At 43.7% G+C, this 22,263-nt stretch overlaps 1 protein-coding gene across 2 annotated transcripts in view; it reads left to right on the plus strand.

The window, feature by feature from the left end:
- Positions 1-22,263, plus strand: part of LOC147727539 (E3 ISG15--protein ligase HERC5-like) — a 324,404-nt gene that overhangs the window by 111,534 nt on the left and 190,607 nt on the right. The window contains exons 8-12 of one of the 2 annotated variants that reach the window (XM_086961610.1): positions 304-398; positions 5,748-5,851; positions 9,766-9,825; positions 11,746-11,845; positions 12,759-12,948. In XM_086961610.1, the coding sequence (XP_086817736.1) occupies positions 304-398; positions 5,748-5,851; positions 9,766-9,825; positions 11,746-11,845; positions 12,759-12,948 (549 nt within the window). The remainder of the gene's footprint in view (positions 1-303; positions 399-5,747; positions 5,852-9,765; positions 9,826-11,745; positions 11,846-12,758; positions 12,949-22,263) is intronic. The other variant, XM_086961611.1, reaches the window with a different exon arrangement.

Genomic DNA, 22,263 nt, shown 5'->3' on the forward strand with positions numbered 1-22,263 from the left:
AAGTAACGGTAGTACAACGGAAAAAAAGTCAACACTGAAAACCCCAGTTCTGTCAAAACTGAAGGAAAACAAAGAAAGTTCAACAAATGTTTTCATGTTATATAATTTTTTTTGTGCAAACACGTTACAGAAATAGGTAATAAACAATGACTGCCATTAACGTTTCTTAGCTAGTCATAAAAAAGACGGTGCGCTTTCAGAATTGGTGACTCAGTATTCTCATGTTAATTTGTGAACATGATTGCTTGTGCCTAAATTTTGGAAAGTTTGAACAACTGACGTAAACTTTCTTTTCATTTTCAGAGATCGATATTTATGGACAAAATGGTATTTCAGGAAGAACCTATAGGATCATAGCTGGAGGTAACCAAAGTGCTGTTGTAAATATGGAGGAAAAGGTATGGAGTTTATAACAAATGTATTGCGTATAATGTGACTAATTGGTTTATCAATTATATGTTTCAAAAAGTACTTAGGGGCAGATTTACTAGTCCCTTGCGACACTTTTGCGCCGCCGTTGCTCACTTTTGTGATGCAGCGGCTGTGTAAACAATGTGGCCTATTTACAACATGACGCATCTAGGGAGATGCATCACGTTGTAAAGCCCTGCGTCACATTATACCTGCGTCAGGTATAATGGATGCAGGATGGGCGTCCCCACGCAGGAAAGCCTCATAGAAATGACGCAATGAAATCTACAAGATTTCACTGTGCCACTTCTAAGATGCCACTGCATCAAAACCTTACGCCTGCTTGAAGCAAGCATAAGGAGTGACGCAGTAAAATGTGTATAGGCCCCCCCATGCATTGCTGGAGGTGCGTGTGCTTGAGACACAACTCCAGCGAATGCCTTGCTTTTGGGCCAACAGTTGCGTCAGAATTTCTGACGCATCTGTCAATCCTTTTGCCATGGTGCCCCGTATCGTAAATACAGTGCCTCCATGGTGGCGCAAGGGTATCGCAGGCTGACGGAGGGAAACTGATGCATCTCTACGGTTTCTTGTAAATCTGCCCCTTAATTTGAGCTGGTGGTGCCCACCGGCACTCATTTTTGAAGACAGACTTATTTTTTTTGTTTTAGACATTTTCCAAGAGAGGGAAAAGCACACTAAGTAGAAAGACAGCGGATGAAAACATGGAAAAAAAACATCATAAAGGAGGAAAGCATGAACCTGCAAGAGTGAGATAAAAAGGCAGGAAATGTCTGGTAGTGAATGTACAAGGCACAAGGTTGATTCAAGACTACGCATTCTTGGAATTGGATGCACCAAATTTAATAGCTCTGGCCGCTCGCTTCTGAGCAGAGCTTTGGCCACCGGCTCTCATTATTTTAACTGGTTCAAGCTAGATAAGTATGATGCCAGAGTCTGCGTGTAATAAGGTGCTTGTCTCTGTACTGAGGTGTTTCTATGCAGCTGATAAGTAGTATTGAAAAATAGTGCAGGAAATGAAAGGTAGAGAGTCGAGGCACAATTTTGCATCAGTACAGGTTAGTCAAAGTCACAGTGGTTCCTGTCACTGTTGTAAAGGTATGACAGTTAGTTCCATCCACACGTCAAACTTTTACATTGTGTTTCATTTTTCAAAAACAAACTTCCAAAGCACAAGTTTGTTTTTGAAAAATGTAAAACTAATAATCTCCACACCATGGTCATGTGGGGGTCATTCTTTTTTACTTTCACACTGCCATCTGATCGCCCACTCTGCATTGGGCGGCTGGACTGTGAGTTTAATAGGGAAGGTACTCCGTCACTGATGTGGCGGATTACTCTTTCTGCCAAACTCTAAAGCAGCTGCATATTGTATTAAGAGATCCTTTTTTAATCTTCTGGAGCTTGAACATGTTTACAAATGAATGTACAGATGACTGATGTATTGTCATACGGTTCAAACTTTTTCAGGAAATCTTCACGTTTGTTGGACATCCGAAACATCAAAACTGTGCAAGACTGACTCTCCGCACACCATCAGGATATGTTGGCCTTAGTCCTGGCTAGCTCACAGTGCACATCTGTACCCCTACTGCAGTCAGATAACAGGTGGTTTGTGCAACCTTAGGACACGACAACCTTGACTCCCAAATAAAATCATAGAAACAGATCTAGAACAGCTTCATTTGGTAACTCATGCATGCCCTAATGGAGACACAATAAGTAGTCAAATTGGCATTTCAATATTTATAGAAGCAATACGATTCTTGTGTAAAATACGTGCATTGCAATAATCAATAGAAGGAAACAGAACAGAGAAATCAGCATCAGAGAATGTTAACAAACTTAAACAATTCAAACATTGTGCTGTTACAAAGAGTATATGCATACAGTATATATAACCTAGTGTGCCTAGGGTGGATGAATCTGCCAGAATCCATGTAGGGTGATCAAACTCCTTAGTTACCTGTGGGTATATTTCATCTGTGAGCCCGTCTTGGTGTAGAGCTGGGCACATTCCTTCTCAGGGGGTAAACATGAATCAGCTGGGCTGGAAATCCGCATTGGGGCGACCTCAACAGTGTCAGTGAAATGCTCCTCTAATTAGGCAAAGGAGTCATGTCGTTTATATAATAAATTTCACCCATGTTGCCATGCCAATGTCCCAGTCAGGCTGCCATTATTGATTCTATCTTGACAGAGCTGTCGCAGAGCGAACAATAATAAACCACATCATTTTGTGCAGTGATCTTTGGTTTCGTACGTAATGTTCAAGGCTCTGATAATATGCCTACGAAGATGTGTAAATGTAATCAAAGTTATTTCTTGGATTATTATCCATACAAGCATGCATGCAAATATGTGTCAAATGTCAACGTTCAAGAAAAGATGTCAGCGTAAACATGTAGAATGGTGATGTTACTGCCTGGGCCTAATGTGACCACATGACCATATGTCCCTATGTTTTGTACTTTTTTAAACTAGGACCCAAAGAAGCTACCTGATTATTGTGATGGAATGTTTGAATAAATACATGCTATGGTGTTCCTCCTTCCAAATGTAGGCCGTGAATTAAAGCTTGGTGAATGGGATACTCTGTCAAAAAAGTGATGGATACACCGTCCACCTTATTACAAGTCCTCTATGAGATATTGCACTTGGAATAAGGTGGATTGAATAGCTGTGTCGTTTGTGAGGAGTAACCCATCCACCAAACTCTAAAACAGGCCTTCAGTATCCTCTGTGGTCAGTCTACTACAGTGGGTCCCAAACTTTTCACCCCCAAACAATTTGTATGATTTGAATGTCAAACATTAAAATTGTAATTTGAAAACAATAAACACAGACGTGTGCTCATCAAACAAAAACTAGACTTGTATTACTAAAGATTTTAGTATTTTAATATTAAAAATATTTGCAAAAATTGAAAAATCTTAATGAGAAGGTTAGGGCTGCATCTCGCTACTAACTTTTCATCGTTTGGTTTTATTATGCGGCCCGAGGCTCCTCCTCCTGCCAAGGCTGGACTGGAAACCTAAAGCTGCTCTGGCAAATGTTGTCAGACCAGTCCCTGTACAGTGCACACCAAGTGCAGCGAGTGAGCCTGACTACTACAAAGGGGGCTTTGGGTGGCTCTCCCCCAAGAAAATGTGGGAGGAAATGGTGCATTTTACAACATATTTTACCTTATATATTGAATTGTATTAGCTTTTAAAGCATAGTAAATAATGACTTTACTATGCACCAGGATACAACAATATTTTGTCAATCTTCAATGATTGACAATCTTCAATGGTTCCCTCACTACTACCCTCCCACAGTGCCTCTCATCTCGCTATAGCCCCGCTGTCACATGTATTTAATTTATTTTATAGCCCCTCTCATACCACTGCAGGGTGTCAGAGCACTTTACATCACACACATACAGAGACAATGAATCATACATGTGTAGATCAGTGAATAGAAAATGTTACATAAGGCAAAGGGGACTACAAGGTGTAGGATTCACATGTCTTCCATACTGGTAGGTATTTTTTAAGAGTGCTTGGTCTGGAGAAGCACAAGCTCAGGATTCAGAACATAACTTAGGGGTTAGCGTTGACTTTAATAATAGGGATTTATTTCTACCCAAACAAACCTTTTTAGAAGCATCGGAATAATGAAAGGCTGGGAAAAAGAATAAATTACTAACTTGTACCATGCAATTTGCATGCAGCTCTTTGATGACAGTTTATAACTCACTATGCTAGATTCTGATTGGATCTTGTGAACTGCACAATAGCAAAATAATCTCTGTGGCAAAAGCAGGAACCCATTGAGCTATGCACAAAACACAATACTGTTTTCTTTATGCATGGTAGACATTCTTTGCAGCAGGCATATTAACCATCTGCGCTTCCTTAGACGAGTCAAAGCTGCCACTGGACAAAACCCCCATCTCTCTCCAGCATGTACATTAATCACCGGAGTTATCTTGACACTTTTTTGCTGCCCAAAGACTGGTGATTATACAAGGAACTTTGCAGTGCTTTTAAAACTGCTGTCTGCGGACCCCCTGGGAATGTGTCACGGACCTCTGGCGGTCCGAGGACCCCAGTTTGGGAACCACTGGTCTACACGATTCCCACTCCATCAGAATTGTTCCTCTCCTGATCTTTGGGTGAAAGAAAGATGAGGTTCTCTGTGTACGGCTTCTGGGGAGTTCGCTCAGGCCTAACAAAATCCTACCACTTAAGACTGGACCAAATAGACCAGCCCAAAAGTAAGGGCTTGAAATCAGGATGTGGAGTGACTTCTGCAGGAGTCCCATGCTGGACTATTGCTGACACTTGGTGTCAATGGACCACGCTAGCCTGGCCGTGGAAGTTATATAGTTCAAATGCAAAAACAACAGTTGATGGACAGAATGCAGAACAATGTCATACATTCACCCCAGTACAGAGATCTGGGCCTAAATCCATCGTTTTGTTTGCACTCCACACCACCCCAGTTCAGACATGGCCATATGCAAATCAGCCTTGACCCTGTGCCTCATGGGAACAGTCCAGCTCGAACTGCCAAGCCATGTCTTTCCTGGACCGGAATCAAGCATCCTAGAACCGGTTTCTGGCTATGCAGTTATATAGTTCAGGCATGAATGGAAGACTGGAAAAGACCACAGTTATTAGTCTAAATGATAAATCACGCCACACCTTACTTAAAAAGGCCCCTGTGGCTGGCACAGTGCATCCCACACTCAGGCTGAGAGTGCACTTGTTACTGGTCTCCCTTGCAAGAGGTCTCCCATCTTGGTCTAACATACCCCAAGTTAGGCTTTGAACATACTTTTAGCGACCCAAAGGCAGGCTTCTGGACTATCAGGAGCCAGGTCCTGGTAGGGCAGTCACAGATGTTGCACTCAGTGACTCACACCCGTGTTGCTATCTTTTCTGCACATCCTCTTGTCCTTCCAGGCAGCTGCAATGTGAGCCACTCTTCTAAGCAGCCTGAAGAACGGTAACATTTCGTTAAACGAGTTGTCCAGGCAAAAATGACCCCTACAGCTGAACCTCACATCAGTATGCTGATATGTTCTTAAGACAGCAGACCATATGGTGATATATAAGTGTAATCATTTATTACACTGATGGATAAATTGAATTGTCTATACACCTCTTTGATAAGTTTAACCTGTGCGCATGGGTCCTCTCTCATCCAGGGGAAGTCAATGATTAGTAACCTAAAATATCAACATGGCTGTCTATGCTCAGCCTACTGATTGCATGTTGAAATGCAGAACACACTTGACAAATATATGTTCCTTTTTTTTCGGACAGTTTGGTGACTTGGGTATGAACAGGCGAATAGCCAAAATTGAACCTGGCATGGCAGAGCGATGGCTTGCAGATGGAAACTCAGATCTCTGGCGAAAAACAAAACAGTAGGTTTTACTGGTTATTGCTCTTGAATTGTAATGCATGCTTCTTTTTTTTAGGTACACATTTTGACAAGAGAGAACTCAGCATTCAGAGAAAGTTTTAATTCTAGAGAAAGAACATTCAGAGGCCTTCGGTCCACCACCTACACTTGAGTTTTCCCACTAATAGAAGTATGCCAAATTTGGAGAACCTAGATTACAAATCAGATTTTGTTGAAGAGTTGCACCGTCATTTTGACCCTGCACCAGAGTCAAATTTTACTTGCCAAAGCTGCCAGCGCAATAATAAGCACAATTGCAGCACAGGTATGATAACCTTAAATCCCACCAACTTCCTTTTCCTCACCCGATTTATGTCCCCCATATTTTTCGAGGTACGCAGGCAGATCTGACTCTCTGAACGGCTGAATCCCATGCTTCCATTACCACATCTAAATATTCTGTCACTTCTGAAAACAAGACTTTAAGACACCAGCTTGTCTTTCTGTAGATCTGCTACATGTGAAAAGTTTCCCGCTGTCTGAAAAACAATGCATGTTTGGTAATGATGCAAGCATGGTAGTTGCTCATGTTTTTCCATCATACAACTCTCCTTTTTGGCCTCCAGGGTATGTCACACTTGTAAGTATTTAAAGAACTCAGAGTTGTGGAACCCAAACTCAGTCTTGGGTAGTTGAAAGGACACTATGTGGCCGGTTTCCCATAGGTCACCAAGTGCGGAGTCCCAGTCTGTTCCCATTCACAGAATCCCATCAGCTGAATAACTTACTTTTCTCATATTACCTCCCACAGTGGAGTTTGAGCAGTAGACCTCTCCAGACATTTAATAAATGGACATGGCAGTCCACCAACATAACAGTGGGATCTTGAAGATCTGGGGAGAGAGGCAGGATGGCGGCCCCCATAGAGCAAGCCATGCACCCTCTGCTGGGACCTTCAGTTAGTCGAGCGCCAAAAGCGCAATCTGGATCTTGTGTAGGCAGTGATGTGTGCGTCTGCAAGGCATAAACCGCGTTTTGGTCCACATTGACCAGCAATGTGATTACTCTGGCTAGTCCAGAAGCCATAATTTTGACCTGGAATTTATATTCCACATTTAACAAGGAAACAGGTCTGTATGAGGAGCAGAGGTCGGGTGGTTTGCCTGGCTTGAGTATTGTAGTGATGGTACTGAGGTAGGGAGCCCGTATGGTCTATCTCCAGAAAGAGACGCAGCAGGTATGGCATCATAAGGGAAGAGAATCTCTTGTAGAATTTTTCAGGGAAGCTGTTTGGTCCAGTGGCATAACGAAAGTTGAGCTGGAGGGGGCCACCACATTCCAGGCTCAATAATTAGCTCTCCTGCCAGGGCCATGCCGTCCATATGCAGTGTGGATGGGGGCCCCTGCACCAGTGGTGCAGCTGGGGGCTTTTGTTACGCCACTGGTTCGGTCCTGGTACCTGAGAAGGAAGCCATAATGACTACCTAAAGTTCCTCCAGAGTCAAGGAGGTGTCCAGTCTGGCTCGCTGCATGCATATGAGTGGTGTATGGGTCTTCAGCTATCAGGTGGGACAGCTCCAGTGGGTGCGGGGACTTGTGGTGATTAATAATGTGATAGTTGCTTGAGAAGGTCTCTGCTATCTCCATGGAGGAGCAAATCACCTGTACCTCTAGTGTCTGAATTGTCAGAACGATACACTGTCCCTCTTGTCGCTGGGGCAGCCAGTAAATTAGTTTTCCGAGCCTTATTGCCATGTAAATATAATCGGAATTGAGCTAGAACCCTGGTGACATTAGGTGTTTCGAGGAACTTGAGTCTCAGCAGCTCACAGAACTCATGTTACTGTGACATGAATTTAGCGGGTGAGGTCGATCCAATGGACAGTTCAAGGTGTAGAATCTGGGTTTTTAATGTGGTAATTTCTTTTTCCCTCTCCCACTGCAGGTCTTGCACCGCCGCGAAATGCTTCACCAAGAATCCCCATTTTGAATGCCTCCCAGAGGCTCACCAGGGACTCCACTAACTGTTGATTTAAGTTGAACTAGTCCCTTATAGCCTGCTGTAGTAGGAGGCCAACCAGGATTTCTTCCCTAAGTCACCAGTCATTGAACTGCCAGATCCCAGGCTCCCCTGGATCCGCTGTGCTGAACTTTAACTCCACCGGCACATGATCCAAAAGACCTTAGAGCGAAATGTGGGTGACCCAAGACGAGAGGCAAGGCATAGAGTGGCATAAACAAGTGATCAAGCCAGGGGTGACATTTTTGTGAGGCCGAGCAATTAATGAATGTCCTCTCTTGGAGGTGCCATTTAAGCCAGACATCTTCCAGACTCAGGAAGGCCACCCATCTCCTGAGGGCACCAGAGGGCACAATAGGAAATGCATATCCAATATATTACTTACTGTATAATTGCACCGCCATCCTCGGACTGCATGGGATCAGCATAGTATCCTACGCCGACGACACCCAGCTCATCCTCTCTCTCACGAAGAACCCCCAAAGACACCAGACGCAGCTTCCAAGAAGGAATGAAAAACATTACAGCCTGGATGAGCGACAGCTGCCTAAAGCTGAACTCGGAGAAGACAGAGGTCCTCGTCCTTGGACCCTCCCCCACTTCGTGGGACAACTCCTGGTGACCCCCTGCCCTCAGAAATCCACCCACCCCGACGGACCACACCGGAACCTCAGCATCATTCTAGACTCCTCCCTCACCTTGACCCGCCAGATCAATGCATTTGCCTCTACCTGCGTCTACACCCTCTGCATCCTCCGCAAGACCTTCAAGGGGATCCCCCCGAATACAGAAAGACTGTCACCCAGGCACTCATAACCAGCAGACTGAACTACGGTAACGCCCTCTACGCCGGAATCAACAAAACCCTGCTACAAAAGCTCCAAACCATCCAGAACACCGCAGCCAGACTCGTCCTCGGAACCCCACGACCTGAACACATGACTCAGCACCTACAAGACCTCCACTGGCTCCCCATCGACAAGAGAGTAACATTCAATCTACTCACCCACACCTGCAAATCCCTCGACGTCGGACCCAATTACCTCAACAAAAGCATTTCCTTCCACGTACCAAAAAGGAACCTCCGCTCCGCCGACCTCACCCTGGCAGAAACCACACACATCCACAGAACCAGAGCAGGTGGAAGAGCCTTCTCCTATCTTGCAGCAGCAAAGACCTGGAACGAGCTCCCAGTCAACATCAGACGCTCCACCACTCTGCACACCTTCAGGAAGAGCCTCAAGACCTGGCTCTTCGACTGATCCGGAGCTGCACACCCTCCCCCCTACCAAGCGCCTTGACACCCTCACGGATAAGTAGCACGTTTTATAAACTCCTGATTGACAGTACCAGGAACTTAACTGCTCTGTTTCTATCTGTCGTTAGCAGTGGAAGCCGAGGGCAAAGATAACATAGGTGTCTACAGAGGTGACACTAAAATTGCACCAAAAATATATTTTTTCTGACGGCAGTCTTCAATCAGTGCAGTACTCCGCATCTTTGGTCTAAAGGTTGGCAATGCAACCTATTCAGTCACAAAAAACATGAAGAAGAGAAGCCCACTTCACTCCTACAGCCTGCAGTCGTATGTAGGTTTCACCGCCATGCAGTGTGTGTTAAAGAAAGCCATTGTATTATGGAAAGGAATTTATACATATGTTGCCACTGGATTTGGAATGTCTAGAATGGGCTGTAGGGGTATCTTACGTGAATATCAAAGCACCCGCTCTCTATCATCTAATGTGTTCTATTTGCTGTCTGGATAAAACTTCATTGACTAAAATTTTGATAGGTAGTTATATTTTAATGTGTTTCATCCCTTGCCTTGGCTCAGGGGTTTCTCAGTACTCAGTGAAGAGAAAATATATTTCCACTTTTATATTGTATCTAAAATTGTATTTTTTATTTATTCCTAGGGAAATAAAACAAATTTTTTCATCCGTGGCAAGTATCAATGGAAGTTTCTTGAAACAGAGGTAAGTAAGAAACCCAAATCATGGTAGAATTCTTGTACTCCCAATATTTACCACAAAATATATACTTTGAGTTAAACCATTTCTGCGGATCCAGCACCAACAATTGTCCATTTCTTCAAAGCCACTCCGAAAACTCTAGCACCTGTTTCTCACTCTCCCTTCTGAAACCACCCTCTTATAAACTATAGCCACCCCAATAGGTCATACAGAAAGACCTTTTTTCCCAAAATAATTTTCATGGATGCACTTCTTGAATATGCTCGGGTTTGACCTACAAGCATTTCAATTTCTAGTATTGTAAATAACATAGATTTTTTTAATGAAAGCTAATTCATTGAGTCCTCCTAAACCGGGGGAATCTCCTGAAAATTAGACCTTTTCTGGAAATGTAGCAAGTCTTCTCACACTTAAGTTTAAGGCTGCATTTTTTTTATAAGGGTCTTTACTCTAGTTGACACACACCTAAAGAGAACCTCACACAGATTAGTGTGTTGCGTCCTTAGTGGGAAGAATTTTAATACATTCACTTGAAGGCCAACTCAGCAAATTAGCTGGATAACAAGCTGTTCACATTTTAACCAATCTAGGACACAAATGGCAAATAGTTACATGCCCAAGAGTCTTAATTTCCCTCTGTGAAAAAAATGTTGTCTATGCAGAATGTTCAAGAAAGGAAGTGTTGTGAAAATCATTAACAGTGGTTGAATTTTAATGAATGAATTACTGTCCACTCTTTTGCCCTATGTACATTATTTCTACCCTGTTGGCATCATTGGCAAGATGAGGAAGACCTGAGCTGCGACAGTATCTGTAGATAAGAGTTGAATTAAAGTAGCCTCATGCTCAGTCTAACCTCCTTTTTCATCTCATAGAGGTGTGTGTGAAAACTCAAAGATTCTGCTTATAGTTGCTAAACACCTGGTGTGGCCCAGTTGACCATAAAACAAATGAATGCCTTGTAATGCCCTTGACTGAAGATTTTGCAAACATGACACGCATCACGTTTTCGTGGCTCCCTTGAGGCTCATCCCTTCCTCAGCTTCTCCTCCAGATTTCTCCTATGTGACAGAAGCATCTCTTTTCTTCACACATTTGCATGTCTCCCACACAAGATAGCAAAGCAAATCTATGTAGATATGCTCAAAGCACAAGTACAGGGATCAACTGCTGAAAGTGACCTAGGGCTCCTCTTTGAACCTAAAGACTGAAGAATTGCTTCGTGGCAACAGGTGATGGCAAAAAGAGAAGTTCCCAAAGATTCCTGGTCTCAGCTACCATAGGTGCTCATGATACACAGGCTTGGGGGACCTCAACCCAATCCAATGACTTTGGCAATGCGTCAGCCCTATCCTCCAGCGCAATCTTCCTTAATACTTTAGTCAGTGCCTTTTATGTAATGAAAGGTAGAAACATTTCTTCCATAGTCGGTGGTCCTGATAGCAGAGAAGATAAGATACACAGAAGGTGTGTACACCATCTCTTTCCTGCAGGTTTCAGGTTGTACAAAGGAAGACAGGAACGCATCCAGTGTCAAGTGAAGGCTTTGGTCAACCGCACATTACGTAATGTGGATCTTATTGCTGTTTTCTCTACTTGCAGTCTTTTGCCATTCCTTGGGGATCTTCTAATATTTCTTGCCTTTCTCTTTTAAGATTGTCTGTATGTTCTCATGTCTAGTATATATTCCAATCCAATTTAAAGTGCCTGGGCCCTTGACAAAACCTAAATCAATTGTGACATTAGATTTCGGGATTTGATTAGTGTGTAAATGACACTGTTGCTTGATCATTGAATGCCTTTGTGGCCTCTGGGGATTCGCAGACTAATATTATTGAATGATGATGGTCAGTAGATTTATTTGCTGTTGTATGAAGGTCATTTCAAGGTTTTTTTAATACTGGTGTCCTTTCTTTTCGGTAGAAAGAAACATTGTACAACTTCGGATATATCGTGGATTGACCTCAATGCCGCCTCCCACTTTTTTGACATGATTGAAAATCGTGAACAGGTTGTACAGCAGGTAATGCAAATACTTAAAAAAATTGTGTAGCCTAGCAACTATGGCGAGGTGTTCAAATCTTTTTAGAGTAAGTGCATCTCACTCCTGGAAATTCAGTAGTGTGTCACACGAGTAGCCCATGGAAAGTTTGTTGAATATGGACCTGTGAGGTCACATTCAGCAGCTTGTTGCAAATTATTTCAAAAGTAGACACATATGAATCAGTTTTGTAAACTGTGCCCACTACCCGAACATAAGTGGTGAGTGAAATTCTAAGCGGATTGGCAACTTTGATCATCTAATATTGTAATTTTCCTTTGTGCCACGAGGACATTGTGGGTAGTGGGAGGTACACGCCTTATCTAAGAAATCTGATACGTTAAAGGCTGTCATGCTGTAAGCTAATTCAGATATGGTAGAAGGGATAGTTTGACATGTCCTATGTTAAATGTAAACACTTGAATAAAGACATTTTAAAATAAGGGGTGACTGGCTTTGTAAGTAAAGTTTTGGGCCCTAACATATGGTATTGACGTTTTGATGAACAGTGAGAAATCTTTCCTTAGCAGCAGCTGTTACCACATTATATAGTTTGGGCTCTTATACAGAGAGGGGATGTGCCCTCCCTTCAGATAAGACTCCAGCTACATTTCAGAGCCCAAATGGAATGCTGAACAAGGAAGAAGAGCTAGAAAGGAAAAAGAAACAATATAGCTGTTGCTGGAGTAATGATGAATTTCCCATTTTTGAATAAAGAATAAATGAAATATTGCTCATAACTCAAGCTAGACTTCTGATATCCAGAATGTAAATTGAATTACCTGTAGGCTCCTAAAAATTAGGCACTGTTAAATTTGATTTTGTGTAAGTATCTTTCAGTTTTTCAAAATGATTGTGCAAATAATAATATATCTTCCTCTCATATTTGTTTCAGATTAGTTCCTGCTTGAAGAACAACATTATCAGTGAGCTTTCACAGCTTCCAGCTCATCGTGATGCTCTGGCTATATTCCTCCTCCTTCCAGAATGTTCTTTGATGCATGGGTCCCATGAGTTTCCGCCTCTTGTTGCTGCATTTGCAAAGGCTGTTGAAAATCTGAAACCAACATCTCTGAAAATTCTAGGTAAGTTGATTAGGAAATGTGTAGTTCTGTTTAAGGGCATTAACAGCCACTATGATAAAATGATTAATTCTTGCTCCAGATCCCTATCTGACATCCACTTGCAGACTTTTATCCTGCTATTTTGTGGTGAGCTTGGAAAAGCATTTTATTAACATGAATAAAGTTTGTGTACATCTAATATAGGCAGGGTGAGGATAACCCATGATAATGTTAACTTCAAACCCACGATGCCTACATTATTAGTGTATCTTCACATTGTTTTTCCCAACATCGGATTCACAAGCACTCGCACTATCATACCAAAGAAGTGAAAACCTGAACACGCAGGGCCTAATTCACAAACTGCACTTTGTAGAACGTTTTACAGAACTACAAAATGTACTCCAAATTGCAATTCACAAACTACATGTAGAGTTTTATGCCCCTGCATTACCTATTTGTATGTACACGGAGTTCCTCGTCACGACTGCAGACTCTCCGCATACGTAAATACACTTTTTAGCACCAAATTTGGGAGAGACATTAAAGAGTGGGTGGAAAAAGGCACAGTTTTACAACAAAAGGAGATGGGATTAGGGGGGAGTAAGAGAGGTTTAGAGAGGGGCATCACCCACCCGCACAAGACTAAGCCAATAGCTTTACACAGGGGATGGAAACAAGTAACTTACACTTTTATACTAAATGTACACTCAGAGTTTGTGAATACCAAAACACAGTAAATCTATTCCAGAGTTTACTCAAACATGTGAGTTACCTTTGTGAATCAGGGCGAGAGTGAACAAACTTACAGTATTTGTATATGGTTGGGTGCCTTTTAGTCTGTGTTCTGTGAGCAGTATCCATGTCTGCTAAGTGCATTTTCAATGTTTTATGAATCCTAGAATTCCAGATCCATAGCGCTTTATAAGACATTTAAAATCCACAACTAGAAAACATTTTGGATTAATTGTTATAAAGCCAAGGTAGTGCAGTCAGGGAAACCTCAGAACAGACAAAAAAAACTGGATATATTTCTGGTTCACAACAGTATGTAACCAGGATAGAGAAGGGAGTGACGGAACTGAAATATGACGTGCAGAGATTGCAAATTAAATATTTTTTATTTGACAAAGCCCACCAGGTTGAGAAAGGTGAGCATTTAATGGAGTAATGAAGAAATGTCAGGGGCATAACTATCAATAGTGTATCTCAAATAGGGCCACCTGTGATCAAAATTTTCCAATGGCATTATCACCTAAGCAACTGCAATTGCCTCAATGGCTTTATGAGTGCCAATTGGCAGCTGGACTTTTTAGTTAAGTAACCGCAAGCTTAACTTGTATATCAAGGCAGCAAGTTGCAGTCAGTTGAACACAACCTTCTGCTGGCAGGGTTGAAATAGAGAGAGTTTAACTGTTCCCTCAGGCCTGAAAGTGAACAGATACAGGTGGATTCCGAAAGGTATAGGCAGTTGGGATAGTGATGGCCAAAATGTGATAGCAGCAGGTCACTCGACACCAAGACACAGGAGATAATATTAAACTTCTGGGGTGCAAAACCTCATGGTTCCCTGGCAGTTCGGTTAGTTGAGGCAAACTCTAGGCAGATTTTCAGTGGGCTGGACCCTTTGGAGGCCATTGGGTGTCAGCTCCTCTCCATGATAAGCAACAGCTCCGCTTGCTCTTGGCAGTCACAGCCTCAGAGGCGATCCAGCAGCCCAAGGCTTATTCTGATCCTCAAAAAGCCAACATTTCCTTGTCTGGCAAATGACCAGTTTGCTGACTTGATGGCTTTGGGGGCAATTCTAATGCTATTTTATCAGCACAAAGAGGAAGCCTGGGCCAACCAAAGTTCTTCCTTAATTAAAAGTTTGATATCTTCACTCGTTAGCAAGTGCATCTTTTCCCTCTGTCTACTTTTCACAGGCTCCACTGGAGAAGATGTCACAGATCAGACCAGTCACAACTGGCTCTAATTGTGTATTCAAATCAGACTGGTATGGCTAAAGAGCCCTCTTTTTTAGTAGAATGGATGGCGACTATCCGCACACCCACAGGTAATCCCAGTTTCAGTAGGAAGTCCTGGACAAGAGTAGAGGCAGGCTATCATTTCCACTTTGGCGAAAAGACACATTTGTACACTGTTCCCCAAATGGACACCTTCTACTTAGGTTGAATGCAAGTTAAAAACACGCCATGCACAGGAAGATAGACAGGTCTACACTTATGGGTGACTAACAGGTCTTTAAAGGTGTCAATAGTTGCCTCCCCACCAGGGGTGCAGCTGAAAATACATATAATTTCCATCATTTCAGCAAATGCCTCAGAGTCTGCTAAGAATTCGGTTGAGGTTACACATTTTATCATACCCTTTAAACCGAGCTTGGCTTACTTCTCACACATCTCCTGTAAACGGCTCTGAATCTCAAGTGTTCCACAGATTTGTTGACTTTTTCAAAGCCAGGCAGAGGACGTTCGATCCAAGGAAGCAACTTGAACATTAACATGGAAAAGCCATCTCAGCAACACACACAACAACAGAAATTTATGATAGTAGGAAAAGGTCTGAAGGTGATGGATGCTTTGACTATGTACAAACTTCTGCCATCTCAGAACACAATTCCCTTTTGCCAGACATCCCAGTATCTTACACTGAGAACAAAGATGAAGCTGGTGGATTGATGACATCACATATGCACTTGGTGACGCAAACACATCTTTATAAGAGACCACTTCAGAAATGCTCAAAAGTAATTAATGGGATAGTATTCTGTGACCCAGTCCCCACAATAATCCATCCCTACAAATTCCACTCAGCTTGCTAGTTTCACCTGGGGAATATAAATTTGTAGCGAAGACAATCGAATATGGGCCAGATAAAGACATTGTGCTGGGTGTCGCAAACTGAGATGTTATCAAACACGCATACAGGTAAATAGGACTTTTTATACCAGACACCATTTGCAAACATCAACGGAAGAAATATACCTAATCTGAAGTAAGTCAACAGACGGCGATGGTGGTTGGGCTTCTTCATATTGAGGTAAGGTTCAATACAACTCACCTCCTTCACCATAATATACTGGTGCATTGATAGAGTGGTCAAAGCAGAGGCCTGATGCCCTGCTGCCACCCTGAGAGAGAAGACCTGCTTCAAGCAAGCATGATCTCTTTTGACAATGCAACCGGGATCAATGAAGAGCTCTGGTCTCCCCAGATCTCTAAGAGTGGACATGATATAATGTAGGCATGGAATATGTAACATGTTATCCTAGCCCAAGCAGTCACAAATAAATAGCTTAATTAGCTTTACCTCCTCCTACTGCCAACCTGTGACCAAAGTAAATAATATAGGGGTAATCGTATAAAGTCCGATCTATATCAAATTGCCAACTCTTCATGAACAATTTCTGAGGGAATGCCCTTCGCTACACTTAGAAGGCCCCTTAAAAATATATGTTCGAGGCATGTGGGCTGCTGAATTCATATCTTAGCATAGATGGCCGCCTAGTGTTGGGTCCGGATGTTTGCACCTTGTTGTCCTGGAAGAGTCTTCGAAGTATCACGAGGTAGGTGACTCCTCCCCTGGACTACAGTGCACATGGGCATCTTCTCCATCCTCAGATTGTTTTTTCCGCCATTGGGTTCGGATGCTATTCCTCAACTCCAACTTCGGAACCAAAACTTTTCAACTTTCGAAGGCCAAAAGGCCTTCTACCTCGATTGTATTGTTCTCGTTCGGTACATCTTGACTCGATAAAACTTTCCATCCCGATCCGGTCGTTGACGCGGGCCATTGGGCCTTTTCAACGCCACGTGGGCCTGATGCCAAAGGAAAGAACCCAGTTTAAAAGGTGCCCACAATGTCACTCCAAGTTCCCACATACTGATAAACATACAGTATGCAACAAGTGGCTCTCTCCCTAGCACAACGAGGAAAACCGTCCAGCTTGTGCTCAGTTCCAGTCGTAGAAAACTATCCGGAACCGAAGGGCCCCTAGATAAGAAATGCAGTGGCAGGCACCGGAACCAGAGAACATCTTCGAAGACGAACATGACCTCCCAGAAGCGGCGGACCCCGACCTAGAAATTGTCACAGTAGAAGACCAGTCGGACTCCGATGACCAGATCACACTGGGGCAAACCATGAGTACCACGCCCCCAACCACGCTTCCATCTCAAGACAAGGCTCCAGTTGAAGCATCGCCAATAGGCCTTAGCCGAGATCAACAAACTCCTTCAGAGACCCCGCCTTCCGGCTCGGCTCCGAAGAACAAACCCAAGCCTTCAGATACCCCGGGAACGAGCGGCACTCTTCCCAAAAAGGCAGCCGAACCGAAAAAGGTTCCAGAGCCGAAGAATCTGGTTGATACAAAAAAGGTTGTCGAAACAAAAAAGGTCGTCGATCCCAAAAAAATAGTCGACCCGACAACGGCCGCCGAGCCTAAAAAGAGTTTTGACCAACAAAAAACAAGTCACACTAAAAACCCTGTCACCCCGAAGAAAGCGGTCGATTCTACTAAAAAAACGGTTGATCCAAAATAGGTTATTGAACCGAAAACACCAGTCGATCCGAAAAAGGTGATCGAACCGAAAACACCAGTCAATCCAAAGAAAGTTATTGACCCGAAAAAACAGGTCGATCCGAAAAAGGTCGTCGAACCAAAGAAGGTCGCTGAACGAAAGAAGGCAGTACAGCCAACAAAAGACGTCGAACCAAAGACAGTCGCCGACCCGAAGAAGGTCACCGAGCCAAAAAAAGCTCCACAGCCAAAGGCCCTCGAGCCAAAGACTCACCACAAAGCCACCAAGCCAAAAACATCGGCGCCAAAACCACGGACAGTTGAGGAAGAACTTTTCCATCCTGACCCAGTGAGTGCAGAACAGCCTAAACTGTGTATAGACCCTGAAACAGCACGGGTAACAGTTTACCACAGGAAAAAGAGACCTTTGGACACTGACACTTCTTCCCCTGTTCCTCCAAAGAAGAAAGACTTTGCAACACCCCCTTCAAGGCCTTCGGGCCCGGCTCCGAGGAAAGAGAATACACCTTCCGGTGCCTCGGCACCGAAGAAACACCATGTGCCAGTTACACCTCTTCCATTGGCACCAAAACATCCTTCGACACCGAAGGACTCATCGGCACCGAAAATAAAACACCCTTTGGCGCCTAAAGACAAGGACACTTCAGCACCCGAACCATCGGTGCTGAAGCCAAAACCTGTACCAGACCCGAAAGCTTCGACTCCGAAACCTTCCGGTTCAAAAAACAAAGAGGGGAAGCCAGTTTCCGGCGCCACAGGACCAGCAAAACCTGTCTCCACGCCGAAACCTCTAATATCGGTACCAAAGACCCCAGACAAGACTAAACAACCTTCGGCACCGAAAACATTGCCAAAAGACTCAGTTACTCCTTCTAAGGCAAAAAACACTAGACAACCTCTATCGGCTCCGAAAAAATCGACGCCGAAGAAGATTATAGAAGAGGAAGAACTGTTTAGACCAGATCCTAGATAGAAAAAGGTCCATATTAATCCAAAGACTGGACATGTGAAAGCAATTCCTTATAAAAAGAGACCAGCAGACACACCACTTACACCTGTGGTTCCTGCAAAAAAGGACTGTGCAACTTCTCCAATGCACCCTTCCTCTCCTTCACCTTCTTCCTCTCCTATTACTCCATATGTGGAACCTATAACTTCTCCTATTCAATCTCCTGCATCATCACACCACACTGACGAGGAGTATGATTTAGGTGAGGGGGATGATGTTCCTGAGCCACATACATACCCTTTAGATGAGGATATCAACACAGAATATCCCAAGGATGATTATTCATATAATTTTGCACCAAATAATACATCAGACATCCCTGATCCTCAGTAGTACCCAACAAAACCTTCCCCTACAGAGGATAGTATTGGGTTTAACCATTTATTAAACAGAGCTGCACTTGACCATGGGGTTCCTATGCACTCTGATGCCATTGAAGAGGATTTTTTGCTAGACACTTTCGAACAGTCACAAAGGTCTACCCAAATATTACCAATGATCAAGGGGGTCATTAAATATGCTCCAGAGATTTTTAAAGATCCAGTCCGGTGTAGGGTGCTAAACCCTAGAATAGAGAAAAAGTATAGGCCAGCACCAGGTGATCCAGTATACATTAAGGGTCATCTGCCATTAGACTCCTTGGTAGTGTCAAATGCACGAAAAAGGGACAATTCTCAAACATCTGGGGATACACCCCCGCCTGACAAAGAGTCCAAAATAATTGATGCGTCAGGGAAGCGAATTGCTGCACAAGCAACAAACATATGGCGCATAGCAAACACACAGGCTTTACTATCACGCTACAACAGGGCTCATTACGATCAACTAGAAAAGTTAATGGAGAACCTACCAGATCAACACAAGGAGCTGGCAGCAGAACTTTTACAAGAAGGCAAATTAATATCTAATGCCTCAATTAAATGCGCACTAGGGTACCGATGTAGGTAATTTCATTTTACCACTTCTTAAATACCGAATCATACCGATTCGGTATTTAAGAAGTGGTAAAATGGAGGGGGGGAAGTAGGTATTACAGATTCGGTAAATACCGAATCGTTGAGATTCGGTATTTACCGATTCTGTAAATACCGATTCGGTAATGCCCATCGATTCCTATGGGCATTGAAGCCCATAGGAATAAATGGGCATTACCGAATCGGTATTTACCGATTCGGTAAATACCGATTGCAGCAAGGGTGCAGGGGGTGTCACTTTGACACCCTCTAGCACCCCAAATACAGGCATGTGTGCCATGTGGCACACAGACATGCCCTAAGGGCATGTCTGTCTGTCACATGGCATAGGTGTGCATGCACACATGTGCATGCACACCTGGATTCGGTATTTTACCACCCAATTGGATTTGGTGGTAAAATACCGAATCTGACAGGCCTTTGGCACTCAGAAGAGTCCCACCTACGTACAGGAGTTACCGAATTGGTAAAAAATACCGATTCGGTATTTTAACGATTCAGTAAATTTACAGAATCGGTAAAATAGGCCCCCTACATCCAAAAAACCCATTTACCGGTCGGTAACGGCCGAATCGGCCGTTACCGGACGGTAAATGGCCACCTACATCGGGCCCCCGATGTAGCTGACACAGCATCCAGAGCAGTGAACACTAGTGTTATTCTCAGGGGTCAGGCAAGGTTACGCATCTCAGGTTTTAAGCCAGAGGTACAAACTATTGTTCTAAACCAGCCCTTTAATCAGAACAAATTGTTCGGGCCGGAAGTAGATAATACATTAGAAAAGATGAAAAAAGACAAAGACACCGCTAAGTCTATGGGGGCATTACAATCCACCCAAACTAGAGGTTCTTTTCGCCGCTCCTCTTATAGAGGAGGCTCCAAGCAGACCAGCCCAGACACATCATCATCTTTTTAAACACACACACAGACCTCCTCTAATAAAGGCTGCTTTAGAGGAGGATACAGAGGCAATAACAACAAGGAAAGAGGTAGAGGCAGTAACAACAACCGCTCCTCTTCCACTCCTAAACAGTGACTTCCCTCTGCCTCCCCTACAGCATTCCACTCCTGTGGGGGGCAGACTTTCACAGTTCCCTACCTGTCTGGAACTCCATCACAACAGACAGGTGGGTAAGACAAATTATCCAACAAGGCAACTGCCTAGGAATTCACAGCACCCCCCCCCCCCAAACATACCACCCAGGCAGCGTCCAATGTCTGCAGAACACATAACTGCTTCAACAGGAAGTTCCTAATTCCAAAAAAGGATGGGACATTAAGACCAATTCTCGTCCTCAGGCCCCTCAATCACTACATACAATCAGATCATTTTCACATGATCACTTTACAACAGGTACTCCCATTACTACAACAGGGAGATTTTCTGTCCACACTAGACCTAAAGGACTCTTACTTTCACTTTCCAATACATCCTGCGCACAGGAAGTACTTAAGGTGTGTTATACAAGGACAACACTATCAGTTCAAAGTCCTTCCATTCGGGGTCACAACAGCACCACGAGTGTTTACAAAGTGCTTAGCAGTAGTGGCAGCACATCTCAGAAGACAACAAATACATGTCTTCCCCTACCTCGACGATTGGCTCATAAAAGCAAGATCGTACAACCAGTGTGCACAACACACAAAACAAACAATTCAAACACTGCACAACTTAGGGTTTACGATAAACTACACCAAGTCGCACCTAGAGCCTTCGCACGCTCATCAATATCTAGGAGCTACTATAAACACATCAGTAGCTCTAGCGTATCCCAGTCAAGCCAGGATTCAAAGTATTCAAAACTTAGTCTCCCTTTTTCAATGCCAGCACTCTCTAAAAGCCAGAGTGTTCATGAAACTAATAGGCATCTTTATAGTTCCTCACGCAAGACTGCAAATGCGCCCACTACAAGAATGTCTAGCACAACAGTGGAATCAGGCTCAAGGTCAGCTCACAGACCTGGTGTTGGTAGACAGCTGTACATATCGCGCTCTGCAATGGTGGAACACCAAAAACTTGACAAAGGGACGGCCGTTCCTAGATCCGGTTCCACAGATAGTGCTCACGACAGATGCATCCCTCACAGGGTGGGGAGCCCATCTCTTGCATTATACCACACAAGGTCAGTGGAACAATCAACAGAAACAGTTCCACATCAACCATTTAGAGCTGCTAGCAATTTTCCTAGCTCTCAAGACTTTTCAAGTACAAATACAAAACAAAGCTGTCCTAGTCCTTACAGACAATATGACAGCCATGTATTATGTACAAAAACAGGGGGAGGACACGCTCTCTGCAACTGTCCCAACTTGCAGAGAACATTTGGAGATGGGCCATCCCTCAAAACATACATCTGACAGTAGAACACCTTCCAGGGATCCACAACCAGATAGCAGATCTGTTAAGTCGCCAGTCCGAACAGATTCACGAATGGGAGTTGCATCCACAAGTTCTTCAACCATTCTTTCAAATGTGGGGGCATCCACAAATAGACCTGTTTGCCACCCACGAGAACTCAAAATGCCCAACCTTCGCCGCCAGGTTTCCACACCCACGGTCGGAGGGGAATGCAATATGGATGAACTGGTCAGGCAGATTTGCGTACGCTTTTCCGCCTCTCCCACTCATTCCACTAGTAGTACGCAAGCTCAGACAACAGTCTCTCAAACTAATACAAGTGGCCCCCACATGGGCACGCCAGCCGTGGTTCATCACGCTACTAGATCTCTCATTGGCTCCACATCAGAAATTACGGCTCACACCATCCCTCTTAACACAGAACCATGGAGAAATAAGGCACCCAGAACCA

The sequence above is a fragment of the Lissotriton vulgaris genome, chromosome 3_1 (genome assembly GCF_964263255.1).
Source record: "Lissotriton vulgaris chromosome 3_1, aLisVul1.2, whole genome shotgun sequence".
NCBI classification, from domain to species: Eukaryota; Metazoa; Chordata; class Amphibia; order Caudata; family Salamandridae; genus Lissotriton; species Lissotriton vulgaris.